Raw genomic sequence first — 17,517 nt, forward strand, 5'->3', positions numbered from 1 at the left:
TGTCCTTTTTCATCGACTTTTCTTCTTACTGTGTAAATACATTTAAATTCTTCAGTTTTCATAACCATATCTTAATTTTTAGCAGTGATAAGTTCCACATGCTTGCGCTCCATAGTTACTCTCATGAACTCATGATCAAAGTCTGACTTGATAGAAAACGTTGATCAGCATCATGGTACCAGCAAAGCCTGATTGGTTTGGTTTTGTCAACTTGAAACATCTCCTGTAAACCTGAGTTTGTTCAGCTAGCTTCATGGGTTGTTCTGTAAAGGCTGTCAACTGAACTTCAGAGGCTGCTCATTGCAGAGTCATGGGTGGAGAATGAAGTCCAGCTCCCCCTCTCTGGACGTCCAGCTCTCTAGATGTAATTTGGGTGTAATGGGTGGAACTAGAAGGTCTAACCTCACCCTAATCCCAGAGCCATCCCTCTACCCGTTAGATCCTCAGAGGTGGAGCTGGACTGGGTCAAGCTCAACCCATGACGTCCAGAGAAGGGGGGCTGGACATCATTTGGTTCTGCAGAGAGCACCACTTGCATTTTCAGAGACTTTGGTGGCAGCAGTGAACACGAACAGTAGGTGGCGCGCTTGATCCTACCGTTGCACAGAAGAAGAAGAAGTTGGTGTCAGTGTTTGGTTTCAGTTTTTAATAATCCGTCACAATGATTCGGACACATCAACGTTTGTGGATAATTTTACCATGTTTTATTGCTTTATTGGCCGTGACCATTACATGTGGTGAGTTTGTTTCTGTGATAATAATATAGTTTATTATTGGTAGCTCTCCGTAACAGACAATATCAAAAGGAAACATGATAATTATGTTATATGTACATTCAAATTGGTATAGTCCCTTTTGCTTATGTCAAAGTATTGCCATCACTGTACGAACTGTGGTACTGCCACAGCACTTGGTGAGGAGCTGTCAATCCAAAAATGAATTTGTTTCTTAGAATAAAGTGTCAGTTGACTAGGCTTTCTTTCAGTACACCTAAACTATTGTTTTATATGTTGATTATAAATCATTAATACATATATACATAATTGTAAAGTTGTATGCATTTTATATTTACATATACATTTATGAAGTGATAAACCCTGTGCTATCCGTTGTTAAACGTGTGTATTGGCGCCCTCTTCCGTTTGGGAAGAGTCACTCAATGCTGTTATGTTCTTGTGTAACAGCTCCTGCAGGCTCATTTTTGCTCCTCCTGTGTCTTTGCTGTATGGCTCTTCTATGGAAGATAAAGATCGAGAATCGGTCCATATCGAGTCTTCTCGCTCAATATGTGGCTGTGAAGGCAGTGTGCTGGCTGGGGAATCGCCAGAGAAACAAACTGGAGAAAGACACTCAGGACGTTCATCGCGTTCAGGAGGAAACTCTGCTCAAGCGCCTGCGCAAACACTCCGACACAGTCTACGGCAAACTCTACGACTTCGGATCAATTAAAGGTGATTGATTTCGAAGCGTGTATAATAATAGTAAAATGTAATCAATTTTTGATTTATCAAAACAGGGGTGTTCAATTTTAGATTTGATACTCACTTTATTTCGATTTAATAATTGAGTATTTAATCAAAGATTATAATCACTCATGTCATGACTTTTGTCATAAACTACTTTTTTTGTGTTTAAATGTAAAAAGCTTCACTTTATTCTTAAGTAAACTTTATTTTTGATTATTTTCTATGACCAAACTTACTGTAACTGATCAGTCTAAACTTTTGATCTGGATGTATCTTTAATCTTATGATGGTCTTTAACCTGTTCATTATGTCTTATGAGAGTCTGCAATTTTTTATTTTTTTCTGGCTGAGTATCAGGACTACCTATCCTGTCTTTCACCCTTGTCTTGCCAGGTTGGGAAAATGAAGTATAACCCTGCAGACTATTTTGATGTTGTACAAGTATAAAACTCTGATTGGGGTATTGCACCTCTTGATATCAGGCATTTCCCTAAAGCTTTATCTGATATACTTTTACAAATATTATCAGGATCAGCGAGTCAAGATAAATGCCAAAAACAGCTATTTCTGCACCCATCTGTCTCAAATGTCACTGACTCTATAAAAAGTTGAGAGGGTGAATTTTTCTTTACATGTGGCTGAACATGATGCCACTTTACCTCAGAGTGAAACCCAGATGTTTCAACTCATTGGGGCAAACTAGGTGCAAAACTATTACTGTCAACATTAATCTTGACTAGGGGAAGGATAGTCTGGGTGAGGGGCCCCTATTTTTAAAGTCCCTACTCTTGACATAATGGTTCTCTGGCATGGCTGATTAGATAAATCTTCTGATTTCAGTCCCTCGACTTCCACTGTATTAACAGGGTGACAGGTTTTAGTTGTCCATTTAGCTAAAGCCTCTGTTAAATTTTTATTTATTTGGCTAATGGACAGTTTCTACCACTATTTATATCATATTTGTTTTTTATGGCAGCCATCCTGTAATTTGTGAAAGTAGTAACCTTGATTGACTGGCCATCTGTCCAGGGTATTTCCCTGTCTATGGCCCGAGATACTTTGAAGCTTTTGCTACAGCATCCTGCAAACCTGGAATTTTTTTTTTTAATGTTGTTATGTTATGTTGCAGCTTTATGCTAAAAAGCTTAAATTTTTTTCACATCAATCTACTCAATACCTCATAATACATTGAAATATTACATGGATATACTTATTTATTAATTTAAATAAGTTAATAATTTATGCATTAGTAAATTATTAAATGCATAAGGTTTTTTATTGAAAGTGCAAAATATAGTTTCATAGCTTTTGAATCTTTAATGTTTTATCGCCCTTCTCCCGAAGCATTTGAAGGCTCTGACTGCATGCCACAGATATTCTGTATATAGTTAATTTACGTATATTAGATATATAGTTTATTTTATTTACACATATTAGAATCTTAGACAATAGTTTATTTTCATTGAAAAAAATGTACAGAAAAAAAAAATGGAGTGGAGTAATTATTTTTTACTTCTTGGCTTTTAGGCAATGGAAATTACCTGTGGGACATGCCACCATCTTGTCATTAAATGTATGACAGTTTTTATTGTATCATTTCAGACACAGAAACATTTCGACAGCGCCATCCGGTCACGGATTATGACCATTATGAAAAGTATGTGGAGCGCATGTCTATAGGAGAGCAGAAGGTTTTAATATCGGAGAAGCCTCTTATTCTGGCAATGACATCAGGAACGTCTGGATCCAGCCGTATGCTTCTGAGCACCAGAGACACCAACACGGAATTCTTTCTACAGGTCACACATAAACATTTTTTACAAGTACAAAGTTATGTCAGCATTACACCAAAGTTTTTAAACAGGTTTTCCAAACAGTCCCCCTGTCTTTCTATTGGTCAGAGTATTTATCATATTGTAGAAATGCATTATTCAGTATGATTGATTGCACAGAAGGCAGTGAAAAAACATGGAGAAACCTGCCAGATTCCTTAACACATGTTTAGGAGCTGAGTTTTAGAAATAATGGGCCAATGCAGACCGACTAGCAACAAGTTTGGGGTTGTTGCAAAGGTTGGATATCTAATAGCTGAACTAGTTTACTGCAATTTGTGATCAATGAAACTAATATGATCATTAGTTCTCAAGTCTTTGTATATTTCCCTGATGGCTCGAGAGGATCAGTGGGCATGTAATCTATTATTTTTGTGCACTTTTCTGGCAGGGGGTGACTGTTTGTCTAGATGCTATGAGTCGAGCCTTTCCAGCCACCAACTGTCTCCAGAAGACCCTGAAGCTTTTTTACTCGCCCCTTTTTCGTCAGAGTGAGGCAGGTATTCCCATTGGCCCCAACTCCTCAACCCCTGCCTCCTCTAGACACATGCTGCATCTGTACACCACACCAGCACCCGTCTATCAGGTAGGGGATGGATGAATGTGAATTTAACATGATATTCGCTGATAATATTTGTAAATGTTAAGGTGAAAAGAGAGACAAACCATGAGTGGTTCCTCTGTTCGCCACTGTTTTAGATTTGTAATTGTAATCAAACAATTCACAACAGGTTAAAGTGCATGTTGTCAGGTTTTATTAAAGGGTGTTTTCATAGATTTTGCTTTCAACTTGTACAAATGACAATACTTTTTATACATAGTCCCCCACCCCCATTACAGGGTGCTATAATGTCCATGTCTAATCAAACACACCTGACTGTAATTTTCAAGGAATCCTCAAAACATTGATTAGATTTGTCTTCTATGTTTGATTAGTGTTGGATCTAAATTATACTCATGTGAAAGTATGGACACAGAGTGAAAATTTCACTCTTTAAAAGTCCACGTTTCTAGCCAAAAACATACCTGAGTGACAGTAAAAAAGCACAGCTTTAAATTGTACTTAGAAGTAAATTAGCATAAATACAAAACAAAATATAGGAGATTGTTGTTTTAAGCATTCTGAATCGTTTCAATTTAAAGGCTGATTTATACTTCTGCGTCGGACCTACGCCGGAGCCTCTACTACGCTATAGACTACGCGTTGGTTTTCATTTATACTTCTGCGTCGTTGTCCGCGTTGACGCGCAATTACACACATGCAGAGGGAGCATGTGAAACCCGGGGAGCGGTTCTAGCAGGCCAATCACAGCGCTTGCGGTACGCGTAGAATTGACGCGTTGTTACATTTTTGGAGAGGTGCACGTCAGGGTACGCCGAAGGGTATGCGCGCTACACACAGCCAGACGTAGCTACGGCGTGAGTTTGACGCAGAAGTATAAATTGGGCTTTAGTTCTCTCATCTCATTCATGGGTTTTCGTACAATCTGCTTTCGAGTCTATTTAAGTTGAACTTAACTGGATAAAAGTGCCTGCCAACTAAAATGAAATGTGTTTAACCATAGGTTCTAACACTAGTATACAGAATCTAAAAGATACTGTTTGTTTTGTCTCTAGGTGCTGAATGAGAGAGACGCCTTGTATCTGCATCTGCTGTTTGGGCTGAAGGACCGCAATCTCGGCATGCTGGAATCCAACTTCTGCTCTACCGTCTTTTATGCCTTCAGAGCCCTGCAGGTACAATGAGGACCAAAGGTCTGAGATCACTAATGAAAATGCTTCTACTGTATATTACATTATTCATTGAATAATTATATAATCAGCATTCAAATTTGAGTGACCACCTAGAAGTTGTGCACAATCTCAGATATTTATCATTTGCTTTACATCATGACTTCTCTTTGTTAATAAAGCTTTAAAAAATCTTTGTTTTTAAAGGTTTAAATACAAGGCCTCAGATCACACTGACTACACTGTATAAAGCCATCTGATGAACAGAAATGCCATTTATTTCCTGGTTTAAAGAGAGAAAAATAATTCCAGGTTTTCAGTGTTGTTGGACCACACTGCTCATGTTCAAAAGGAAAGAAAGAAAACAACACACAGTAGCGATACCATGAATACTTTTTTGAAAGGAGCTGTTCAAATATGTTCTAACATTGAATATAGCTAGATGGAGTGCAACATATAATGTGCTTGAGATTATTGTCCCGCTCTTAGATTTGTCCGATATTGTTTTATATCTGACTCTGAATATATCATAGACCCCATGACCCTGTGTTCATCTGCATTTAGGAACATTGGAAAGATCTTGTTGTGGATGTGGAAGTGGGCAGGATCAACTCCAGTCTGAACCTGAAGGCTGAAGTGCGCTGTGCTCTAGAGAAGCTGATGAAGCCAGATCCAGTGAGAGCCACTGAGCTCACAGCCCAGTTTGAGAAAGGCTTTGAGGGGATCGCACTCAGACTATGGCCCAAGTTACACCTGGTCCTGGCAGTGGACTCGGGCTCAAACCAGATTTATGGGGAGATGTTAAGACAGAACTACTGTAAAGATGTCCCGTTCTACTCGCCTTTCTACGCTGCCACTGAAGGTGTGTTTCCTTGTGTGTGTATGTGTTTACCAATACAAAGTTTAGTCAAAGTTTACACTGTTTTATGTTCCAGTTACACTTAATGTTGACACTTTTTTCAGGTTAAATAAACATTACTTAGAATTGTATTAGTTGTTGTTTTCTTAATAGTGTAAGTAATGTTTCTTTTATTTAAAAAAAATATTTCTCATCAAGTTAGTGCTTTTAAAGCATTTAAAAAAAAAAAAAATTCAAAACAATAACTAAGAACACAGTAACACTTTTTATTTGTGCACTGATGTTAAGCTGTTCTTTTTAATAGTCAACTTATTTTCGGATCATCAGTCATTAAATTTCCGTAAACACTGCCGGTGTCGTGATGGTCACAGATATATAGATATACCTTTAATTTCATCAAACTGATTGTTCACTAAAAAACCCTCACAGATCATGTTTTCAAATCATTTCAGGTTCAAATGTGACATGACTTAAACCAGCGTTTATTTGGTTATGCATGAGATAAAAGGGGAGGCAAAAGAGACGCTACCTCCTATCGAAACTTTAACCGCTGGTGTTGGTTTGTCGTTTTAGAAAAACAGGAAATTTATACACTTTTTAATGTAATATTTTTTGTACTGTAGATTATTTTATCATTCAGTTGAAAAAAAAAACCCCCGCAATGCCTCCCTTGCCACCTCGGAGGAAAAACCCCTGGAGTGTACATTTGTTAATTGAATTGTGATATATTAAAGGTGCTGTATGTAACTTTTTCACTCTACTAAAGAATAATAATACCATAATATGTTTGCATATATGGAGGAAACATGCTAAGTTCACATACTCTGAAAAACACTTCTACAGCCAGTTATTTTACTTTGAAATGTGTGATTCCTGCCTGGAATGTTTGTTTTTGTTTTGGTCTGTGATACTGCACGTTGCCAATTTGCCCATTTTCATTGTCCATTGCGCTCGTTTCTGTTGCGTTTGCTCAAACTGACAACCCGTGTGAGCGCCGTCGAGTCTGAGGAGCAGGTGGCGGGAGAAACGGCGATCTCCAATATTTTGAATTGGACTGCAGTACCTATTTCGACCACTAGTTGTTATTCTTACAGACTGCACCTTTAAATAAATAAGCCATAAGCATAGGTTTTTTATATTTTTCGTGTTATTCGTAACATATTCCCTAAGATTGCTGAAGGTAATTTCATGCACTGAATTCTGACTTCAAGAATTATCTAAATGAAATACAAAATCAAACAGTTGTGTCTGGAATACTTCACAATCCACTACCTGAAGTTGTAATAGAGATAAAGTCATGTTTTTCTATAAAAACAGGACTTTTCAGCAAACTTTATGCCAATGCAGAGCAACTTGATGCAGCGACAGCTATTATAGTGGAGTGTCTTATTCCTTGCAATAAGCAGTGTGTCTCTGTCCAGGTGCTGGGCCAAATTTTTTTTAAAACATTATTGAGAACTAGCAATGCCTACTATTCAGTACAGCAAACATTCTGCAGCAAAGTTGTGAATGGAGCATATACTTGCAGCGAGTAGAGCTCACATACATGCGTTAGTTGTGTGTAATAGTCTGTAATTCATGTTTCAGGCTTGATAGGTGTGAACCTGTGGCCTCTGCAGGAGAGCAGACAGTATCTCCTGTGTCCCCGCTCCATGTTCTGTGAGTTTATACCAGAGGAGGATCTGGATTTAGAGCAGCCCAAAACTCTCCTGATAGAGCAGCTTCAAGAAGGACACAACTATGAGCTGCTGGTCACCAATGCCTCAGGATTATTCAGGTCAGGTCTATGATCCTGCTGCTTAACATTTACTTGGTTTTCTTTACACACCTTGCTTTCGCTGCTCTTATACCATCTGTCTGTTCAGTTCTTAATAGTTTTAAGTTGGAATAAAAATGTTTTTGTGTACAAAAAAGTTGCAAATAGGCTACAACGAATTAAATTAATCTTTTTTTAATGGGATCATGTATTGGTGCAGTGCTTCTTCCTCAATTAATATAAAATGTTTAGTCTTTTGGATCTTTGTACAATTTATCCTCCATCCTGTTTTTTGCTTAAAGGGTTAGTTCACCCAAAATTTAAAATTATGTCATTAATGACTCACCCTCATGTCGTCCCAAGCCTGTAAGACCTCCTTTCATCTTCGGAACACAGTTTAAGATATTTTAGATTTAGTCCAAGAGTTTTCTGTCCCTCCATTGAAAATGTATGTACGGTATACTGTCCTTGTCCAGAAAGGAAATAAAGACATCATCAAAGTAGTCCATGTGACATCAGTGGGTTAGTTAGAATGTTTTGAAGCATCGAAAATACATTTTGGTCCAAAAATAACAAAAACTGCGACTTTATTCAGTATTGTATTGTCTTCCAGTTCTGTTGTCGAGCCGCGTTCAGTGACGCTGCTGATGTAAGACACTGCTGACGTGTTATCTGGTGGGTCCGTGTATTCGGGTTCAAATAAATATGGCAGGGCAAAAAAATGCAAGTCTTCCTCTGTGTCGAAATCCTTAGACATGTTGGCGAAGATTGTTTTGTTTACAGCGTGCGTCTCCCTCAGACTGTAAACGAAGCTCGGGCGCACCAGATAACACGTCAGCAGTGTCTTACGTCATCAGCGTCACTGAACGCGGCTCGACAACAGAACTGGAAGAGAATACAATGCTGAATAAAGTCGTAGTTTTTGTTATTTTTGGACCAAAATGTATTTTCGATGCTTCAAAACATTCTAACTAACCCACTGATGTCACATGGACTACTTTGATGATGTCTTTATTTCCTTTCTGGACAAGGACAGTATACCGTACATACATTTTCAATGGAGGGACAGAAAACTCTCGGACTAAATCTAAAATATCTTAAACTGTGTTCCGAAGATGAACGGAGGTCTTACGGGCTTGGAACGACATGAGGGTGAGTCATTAATGACATAATTTTCATTTTTGGGTGAACTAACCCTTTAAGCCCAAAGTATGCTTCAGTTTTGACAGATACTCTTAGCGTGTGTACAGCAGACGCTTAGCTTTTCAAAGTATATTCGATTTCACACACGTATTACAACAATTTCATCTTTGTACTGTGTCTGCGTTATTTCTCTCCAGACGTTTTGACCAATACAAATGTCTCACATAGCGGCGTGTCAATGTGGGCTTCTATCGTTGTTCAGTCTTTTCCGAGAAACAATAACCAGATTTTAGAAACTTAGAAAAGTAAAAGATTGGTAAAATTATGTATCAGACGTTTAAGTGTTTACCTATGTTTTTCAGGTATCGCATTGGAGATGTTGTGAAAGTAGTCGGGTTTCATAACCAGTGTCCAAAAGTGGAGTTTCAGTATAGGTACTCATGTTTATTATACATTATCTAATCAAGTGGTTCTTAAACTGTGATACACAGTGGTACACAGCACAACACTATTTCACACTGTTTAAAAAAATAATAAAAATATATATTTTTTAGTTGTAAAAAATGCTGTAGCTCCATTCCTGTAGAACCTACGGTGTTGTGTGGCACTTGCAACGCTGAGATCATGGGTTCATGTCCCAGGGAATGCATGAAATTGATGGAATGTGTTCCTTAAATGCTGGATAAATACACCTGCCAAATGCATTAAAGAGAGAGTTCACTTTGAAATTAATTTTTGATATGTTTTAGCTTACCTCAAGGGCATCCAAGATGTAGGTGTCTTTGTTTCCGCAGTAGTTTCAATTTTGATATTTTTAGGTCAAACCGTTCTTGTCTGTCAGTCATATAATGCAGGTCTATGGTCACCACCTCAAAGAGCATGCACAGAGAAGTCCAAATTAAACATGATTTAATGACTCGTAAATGTAAGTACACATTGATGGCCTAAGACACGAAACGAGCGGTTTGTGTGAGAAAACGAACAGTATTTATATCGTTTTTACCTCTTGTAACCACAGCCACGTCCAAGTGATCTGAGGGCACGGGCGCTTCGGTCTGTGCGTTACAAGAGGTAAAAACTATATAAATACTGTTCGTTTTCGAACAGTACCGCTCGTTTCGTGTCTTAGGCCATCAATGTGTACTTACATTTACGAGTCATTAAATCCTGTTTAATTTGGACTTCTCTGTGCATGCTCTCTGAGGTGGTGACCATAGACCTGCATTATATGACTGACAGACAAGAACGGTTTGACCTAAAAATATCAAAATTGAAACTTCTGCGGAAACAAAGACACCTACATCTTGGATGCCCTTGATGTAAGCTAAAACGTATCAAAAATTTATTTCAAAGTGAACTATCCCTTTAATGTAATGTATTATCTAATGGTGTGGCACACTACTGACCAAACACTGAATCAGATTCATTATTATTCTGTTTGCCCCTGTAGCAGAATATGGCATTATGTATGCTGCTCACAGTCCTCACACTACAAATTCTGATATACAGATTTCTGTTTGCCCCAGGCTGGAATTTTTTTTAATCAAATTTAGTACCTGAATGTTTGAGAAGCACTGATCTAATCAATTATCAATCGTTTCTTTAACGTGTGTTCAGGCGTGGTCAGATGTTGAGCGTGCGTGGTGAGAAAGTGTCTGAATCGCTGTTTTTGAGGGCCCTTAAGAGGACAGTGACGCAGTGGCCAGGATCCAGACTCATAGACTACAGCTGTGTTGAGAGTGGCATTCTAGGTAATGTTTGAGTTTCATCAAATTCTTTGTCTTGTAAAGGAATGTTCCAAGTTCATTCCAATTTAAACAAATATATACAACAGCGGATATTCACCTACAAGCAATTGAGACACAAGGCTACTTTTTGAGAGGTAACTTCATTTTCAGAGAGAATTGTCATGTGAATAAGTGACCATTCACACCGAAAGGATTTTTGTGTCACCTACGCTGCTTTTCAGTTGTTTTCCTGTGAAAATGCACTAGATGGGTTTTTTTTTACCATTTTTGTTGTTTTTTGTGCCATTTTTGTGTTTTAAAACGTGTCTAGAGGTGCCTTTGTTCTGCTCAGGTGTACAGAGTCTTATTGAAGTGTGTAATAATAGTTACATTAATGCTAGATATACTCACACAAGCATAATATATAATAAAAAAAAATTCTTCACTTTTTAGTGTTTTTTTTCCCATCTGTGCATACCCTCAGATGAAATCCTGCAGGCGCCCCTGATATACAGACTAGGCCATTTTAATTAAGTAGCACTATGGTAAAGCAGCTTAACAATTGTAAACGGGAAACACAGCATCATTTCATCAATTATGAAATGATTTCAATTCAGCTATAAACAGCTCTACAGAAGACAATAGTGCCATTATTCAGCTTGAGTCAGTTCAATGTCCCCAACTAAGCAAGCCAAAAGCGACAGTGTCAAGGAACCCAAACTCCATCAGGTGACAGAAATGGGAAAAAAAATCATGGAAGAAACCAGGCTCAGTCGATGGGCCGGTCTCCTCTGGCCATATGAGCAAACATGGTGTGATTTATGATTCCAGGCTGCATCCAGCACCTCAAGGACTGGAATTTCATTTCAACCCTCCCCGGACTGCAGAACATTATAAATGTCAGCATGAGACTAGTGTGATTGAATTTGGACCCTGTCTGCAACGTCAATAGAGTACAAGTTGTAATGAATCTGGAACATAACTTGAATTTTCCTAAGGTCGATCTTGCGTATAATACTGAAATGTAAATACGTGTAGTGAACCTTTCATTTAATTTGTTATTTGTGTTTGCTGTAGGCAATGCATCTGGAATATCTCAGCCGCATTATCTTGTGTTTGTTGAGCTAAAGGGTGTGAGGAACCTCTCAGAGGAACAAAGATACAAGGTGACTATCTAATGTTCATTAAAAAACTTTTAAGAAACCCTTCTCTTTAACTCCTCATATTCTGGATATCTTTTCAAATCCAACAGTTAGACCACTGCCTACAGGAGGACTCTGACATCTACAGATCCTTCAGGATGAAGGGCAGCATCGGACCAATGAGAGTTCAGCTCGTTCGCGATGGAACTTTCCAAGAATTGAAAGATCGCATGATGGCCTTCTCTAGTGTTTCGTCCAACACCTTCAAAATGCAGCGTGTGATACGTAGGAGAGAGTTTGCAGACTTTCTACTGCAGAGGGCTTTCTCATGAGCATTTCAATTAAAGATGAAGGCTCTGATACAAAGCTGAGGTGTCATTTTTGGCTGTTAAAATAGTTTCTCCTATCCTAGTTGTATAGGCAGAGACAACTGTAAATAATCCATTGGTAGGGCGATTCCCTGAAAATTGTAACAGTGTGCCCCTGTCGCATTTTCAAAGCAGACCTCTGGTACAGGCTCAACCAGGGGCATGAGTTGTCCATCCGATGGAGGTGTAGGATTACAAATTTAAGATCTGCTTATCCTACATCCTTACATAACATCACATGAAAAACTAAGGTGAACTACACTGTATTGGGCATTCAAGGTGAACATGATGGCATCAATTTGCTGAATATATAGAATATAGTTATATAGTCTTAGTTCTTGTGGCCATGTGATGTTTATACAATTGAGGGGTACCATTATCTTCACAGTCGGGGGTAATTGCCTGTATTGTCTTTTAAATTATTTGATTTAGTGGTCCTCTCTAAGGCTGTGTGTAAGGTCAACACTTTTAAGGACTGTCAACACCTTTAAGGACTGCCCACTGAATGCCTATAAGATACCATGTAAAGTTCCCTTAGTCAGACTTGATGACTGCAGCTACCGACAGCTCGTGTTCTCAATAAAGAATCCTGCTGAAGATACAACCAAGTCTCCTGGTCTTTGCTTCTGAGTTTCCTATAGAGGTCACAAGGATAATTTGGTAAACTTGTCTGCTGATCTGCTTGGGTTTGATGGTTGAGTGATGGTTCTTGATCCTGCAGGACCACAATACTGCACATTTCGGATGTGTCCCTTATTTACTGTAGCACACCAGATTTCTATCATTTGTTTGATGCACAACATGGGTCTAAATAGACCCGACTGAGTTTTCATTTTCTATATCTTTGCAAGAAATAAATTTCATCATTCAGTATTCCTCAATTAACTTGTTTTAGATCATTACAAATCCTTATTTAAATTTTTCCTTTCTTTTCGAATAAAAATCGTTTTTGTGTCACTACCCTTCTAATGCGCAACATGGGTCTAAAATGACCCGTATTCATGTTTCTTTGCTGAATATTTGAAAGAAATGTATTTTATATTAATCCAGGTATTCTTTAAATATCTTGTTTTTGATTTCCACAAATCATTATGTTTATTTTTCCTTTCTTACTTTATAAACAAACACGTTTTTTGTATTTCTACATCAATTTTACACACATGGGTCAAAAATGACCCATATAGGAACCTTTGATATTTATAAATAGTATACATACACTCACCGGCCACTTTATTAGGTACCCCATGCTAGTAACGGGTTGGACCCCCTTTTGCCTTCAGAACTGCCTCAATTCTTCGTGGCATAGATTCAACAAGGTGCTGGAAGCATTCCTCAGGGAGTTTGGTCCATATTGACATGATGGCATCACACAGTTGCCGCAGATTTGTCGGCTGCACATCCATGATGCGAATCTCCCGTTCCACCACATCCCAAAGATGCTCTATTGGGTTGAGATCTGGTGACTGTGGAGGCCATTTTAGTACAGTGAACTCATTGTCATGTTCAAGAAACCAATTTGAAATGATTAGAGCTTTGTGACATGGTGGAAGTAGCCATCAGAGGATGGGTACATGGTGGCCATAAAGGGATGGACATGGTCAGAAACAATGCTCAGGTAGGCCGTGGCATTTAAACGATGCCCAATTGGCACTAAGGGGCCTAAAGTGTGCCAGGAAAACATCCCCCACACCATTACACCACCACCACCAGCCTGCACAGTGGTAACAAGGCATGATGGTTCCATGTTCTCATTCTGTTTACGCCAAATTCTGACTCTAACATCTGGATGTCTCAACAGAAATCGAGACTCATCAGACCAGGCAACATTTTTCCAGTCTTCAACTGTTCAATTTTGGTGAGCTCTTGCAAATTGTAGCCTCTTTTTCCTATTTGTAGTGGAGATGAGTGGTACCCGGTGGAGTCTTCTGCTGTTGTAGCCCATCCGCCTCAAGGTTGTGCGTGTTGTGGCTTCACAAATGCTTTGCTGCATACCTCGGTTGTAACGAGTGATTATTTCAGTCACTGTTGCCCTTCTATCAGCTCGAACCAGTCTGGCCATTCTCCTCTGACCTCTGGCATCAACAAGGCATTTCCGCCCACAGAACTGCCGCTCACTGGATGTTTTTTTCTTTTTCGGACCATTCTCTGTAAACCCTAGAGATGGTTGTGCGTGAAAATCCCAGTAGATTAGCAGTTTCTGAAATACTCAGACCAGCCCTTCTGGCACCAACAATCATGCCACGTTCAAAGTCACTCAAATCACCTTTCTTCCCCATACTGATGCTCGGTTTGAACTGCAGGAGATTGTCTTGACCATGTCTACATGCCTAAATGCACTGAGTTGCCGCCATGTGATTGGCTGCTTAGAAATTAAGTGTTAACGAGCAGTTGGACAGGTGTACCTAATAAAGTGGCCGGTGAGTGTATATTTACTGCAGAAAACTATTCACCTGCCACACATTTTACAATTCAACACGGCTGCTTTTGTATATTTCATGCATGTAAGTTTTATTTAATAAATTTTTTTGTCACAGAAAATATTTGATATTTTGTGAAAGACATCTAGATATAGCCTAATATTTGAACATTTAGGCTAAGGTTACCTTGACCTTGAAATCCATTACTAGTGCAAAAGAGAAACATGTCCAATACTATTAGCTAGCTTGCGGTCGACATATTCTATTTTATCTAATGTTAGCTAAGTCAACAAAATAAAAGTTGCAATAGAAAGTTATATATACAAGTATATATTGTTGCTGTTGGGCAGAAACCTTGTACCTCCATATTAATTTTTATTTGTGGTCATAAATCAATGCTATCGGTCACATAAGCCGTCGTGTGGTGGCGTTCTGGTGCACCGGCTGCTGTCGCATCATCCGGGTGGATGCTGCACATTGGTGGTGGGGAGATCCCACTTATCTCACTTTCTCACTTATCAACTCCATTTATCTGCTGGTATAATGCTCTGAAGCCTTTTATTTTGAGACTCGATGTTCTATTTCATAGGTTCACTCATGACTTTAGGAAATGGCCTTGGGGCGGTGCTGATTGTCTGAACCCGTATAGAAGCATGCCAATACATTGGCTGATGGCGCGGGCGCCGCCTCAGCAGCACTAAGTTACTCACTCTTGATATAGTGAACGCACTATATCGCACCATCTGCTCCTCAGATTTTTCAAATGTCTGTCGCAAGGCTATTTATGGCTCCCCTGGCTGCAGATTTTGTGAGAATTTTAAGCATAAAAACTAACCGACGTGAGGCTTGCTTGCTTGTTTTCTTGCTTTGAGATGGATTCATCCACTCTCCCCCTGCTCTGTGGCAATGAAGCGGCTAAGGCCCTTCATGAATCCAAGACTTGGGGATCAGATGTCAAGTTTGAGGCTATGAAGAGCAAGCAGGGCGGTTTCTCCCTCTCTCTCTCTCGCCCAAGCGCTCGCACCGCACTGATTCTCATGTGGAATTACTCCACGATTATTATTTATGCCCCAATCCAGAGGCACACAATGTCATTTCCTTTGGAATGGAGGATATTTTATTTACTGTGGCATCTGATTCTGAGGATTTTGGGCCCTTGGCCGACACTCTTCCATCTAAGGGCTAGGAAGCGCGGCCTTCTGTGACCTACACTGAGCTCATGGAAGTGCCAACCCTTGCTACTGAGAAGCTTAACATTGAATGCCTACTAGCCTCGCAGTTTTCAGTCCTCCAAGCTCTACGAGCGTTTTCTGCATTTAATTTGCGCCTCATTAGAAGGAAGCTGCCATTTTTTAGCGATCTTCGTTACGAGATCTCAAGATCCTGGAAGCAGCCTTTTTCCCGTTCTGCCAAACCCGTGTGGTGGAAAATTTAAACTGAATATTAAGAAAACCATGTTTTAATATTTGACCTTGTTTAATCTGCTAAATCTCTAAAACAATGTTCTAGGACGTTCTGTATTTTACATGAATGTGTGTGTGTCGAACTCCTGACTGTGTATAAATAACAAATATGGGAAATGAGACTAGACAGATGACTAAGTTAGAACTTGTGATCAATGAAGTAATCGTTAAAACAAATTCTTACCCAGTAACAGAAGGAATAACCAATCAAATGAATGTCATTATGCCATACCTCCCTATTGTATAAAAACTGTTGTTTCCGTGTTTTCGGTGGGATTCTCAATGGAATTTGTCTGAGATCCACCGGCCTTGGTTTTACTTGGGAGATTCTCTGAGTATTGCTCGAGACTCCTGGCCGTAATTAAAAGCATCTAAAGGACATTTACTGAAGTCTGTCTGTCATTTAAGCTGCGCAGCAAAGAAGTTAGGTAAAGGAAAAACTCGAAGCTAGAGACGTCGTAAGGGACGTAAAGAGCTTGAGTAAGAGTAGTTCAGAAACCTCGAAGCTATAGACGTCGTAAGGGACGTAAAGAGCTTGAGTAAGAGTAGTTCAGAAACCTCGAAGCTAGAGACGTCGTAAGGGACGTAAAGAGCTTGAGTAAGAGTAGTTCAGAAACCTCGAAGCTATAGACGTCGTAAGGGACGTAGAGAGCTTGAGTAAGCTATAGACGTCGTAAGGGACGTAGAGAGCTTGAGGAAGCTATAGACGTCGTAAGGGACGTAGAGAGCTTGAGGAAGCTAGAGACGTCGTAAGGGACGTAAAGAGCTTGAGTAAGAGTAGTTCAGAAACCTCGAAGCTAGAGACGTCGTAAGGGACGTAAAGAGCTTGAGTAAGAGTAGTTCAGAAACCTCGAAGCTATAGACGTCGTAAGGGACGTAGAGAGCTTGAGTAAGCTATAGACGTCGTAAGGGACGTAGAGAGCTTGAGGAAGCTATAGACGTCGTAAGGGACGTAGAGAGCTTGAGTAAGCTATAGACGTCGTAAGGGACGTAGAGAGCTTGAGGAAGCTATAGACGTCGTAAGGGACGTAGAGAGCTTGAACATTTTAGGAAAGCGGATAGTCAGATTATAGGTTAGCATTAGATAAGGGAAATTTCCACTACATTTTGGCGAGCCAATCCAGGAGTCCTCGGAATCTCCCTCTGTCGGATGGACGGGGACGAGGAACCATGTTGTCTTCACTCTGCCAGACTGCAGAACCCTGTTCGACAGAGGGACCCATTCCAGACGGACTAAAAGGACTTAAAATTATTAAGGTAGGACACACAGACTTCAGTTTTTGTTTTCCTTTTTAATGTGTAAAATAAAGCATTTTTGTGCGTTTTTAAATAAGAATTTGGAACGTGTTTCTAGTTTGTTCTGTTTTGATGGTTGAAATTGAAATTTTCCATATCTGTGAAATCTAAAAGAGGGATTTTAGAAGAGTGAAATTTAATTGAGAAATTATTTAGCTGAAAAAAAAAAAAGAGAAGAGAAAACTGGCTGAGCCCAGGTTTAAACGGTGTATCCCATTATGACGAAAGACGAAAGTCAACTAAATTTACCACAACAATATAATTTCTATTTAACAAGATATACATAGGATTGAGATTAAGTGGCCAGATAGAACAAA

The 17,517-nt window shown here is 39.3% G+C and overlaps 1 protein-coding gene across 1 annotated transcript; it reads left to right on the forward strand.

Moving 5' to 3' along the window:
* Positions 1-624: 624 nt before the first annotated feature.
* On the forward strand, positions 625-12,022 carry ghdc (GH3 domain containing). The gene is made up of 11 exons (XM_056253673.1): positions 625-737; positions 1,185-1,451; positions 3,069-3,265; positions 3,690-3,884; positions 4,916-5,035; positions 5,594-5,891; positions 7,476-7,665; positions 9,150-9,221; positions 10,405-10,538; positions 11,592-11,680; positions 11,767-12,022. Exons 1-11 carry the CDS (start codon positions 662-664, stop codon positions 11,986-11,988), a joined length of 1,860 nt encoding a protein of 619 aa, XP_056109648.1. The 5' UTR covers positions 625-661; the 3' UTR covers positions 11,989-12,022.
* Positions 12,023-17,517: the final 5,495 nt, after the last annotated feature.

Source organism: Rhinichthys klamathensis, unplaced genomic scaffold (assembly GCF_029890125.1).
Source record: "Rhinichthys klamathensis goyatoka isolate OS25496 unplaced genomic scaffold, OSU_Roscu_1.1 h1tg000108l_1, whole genome shotgun sequence".
Classification (NCBI taxonomy): domain Eukaryota; kingdom Metazoa; phylum Chordata; class Actinopteri; order Cypriniformes; family Leuciscidae; genus Rhinichthys; species Rhinichthys klamathensis.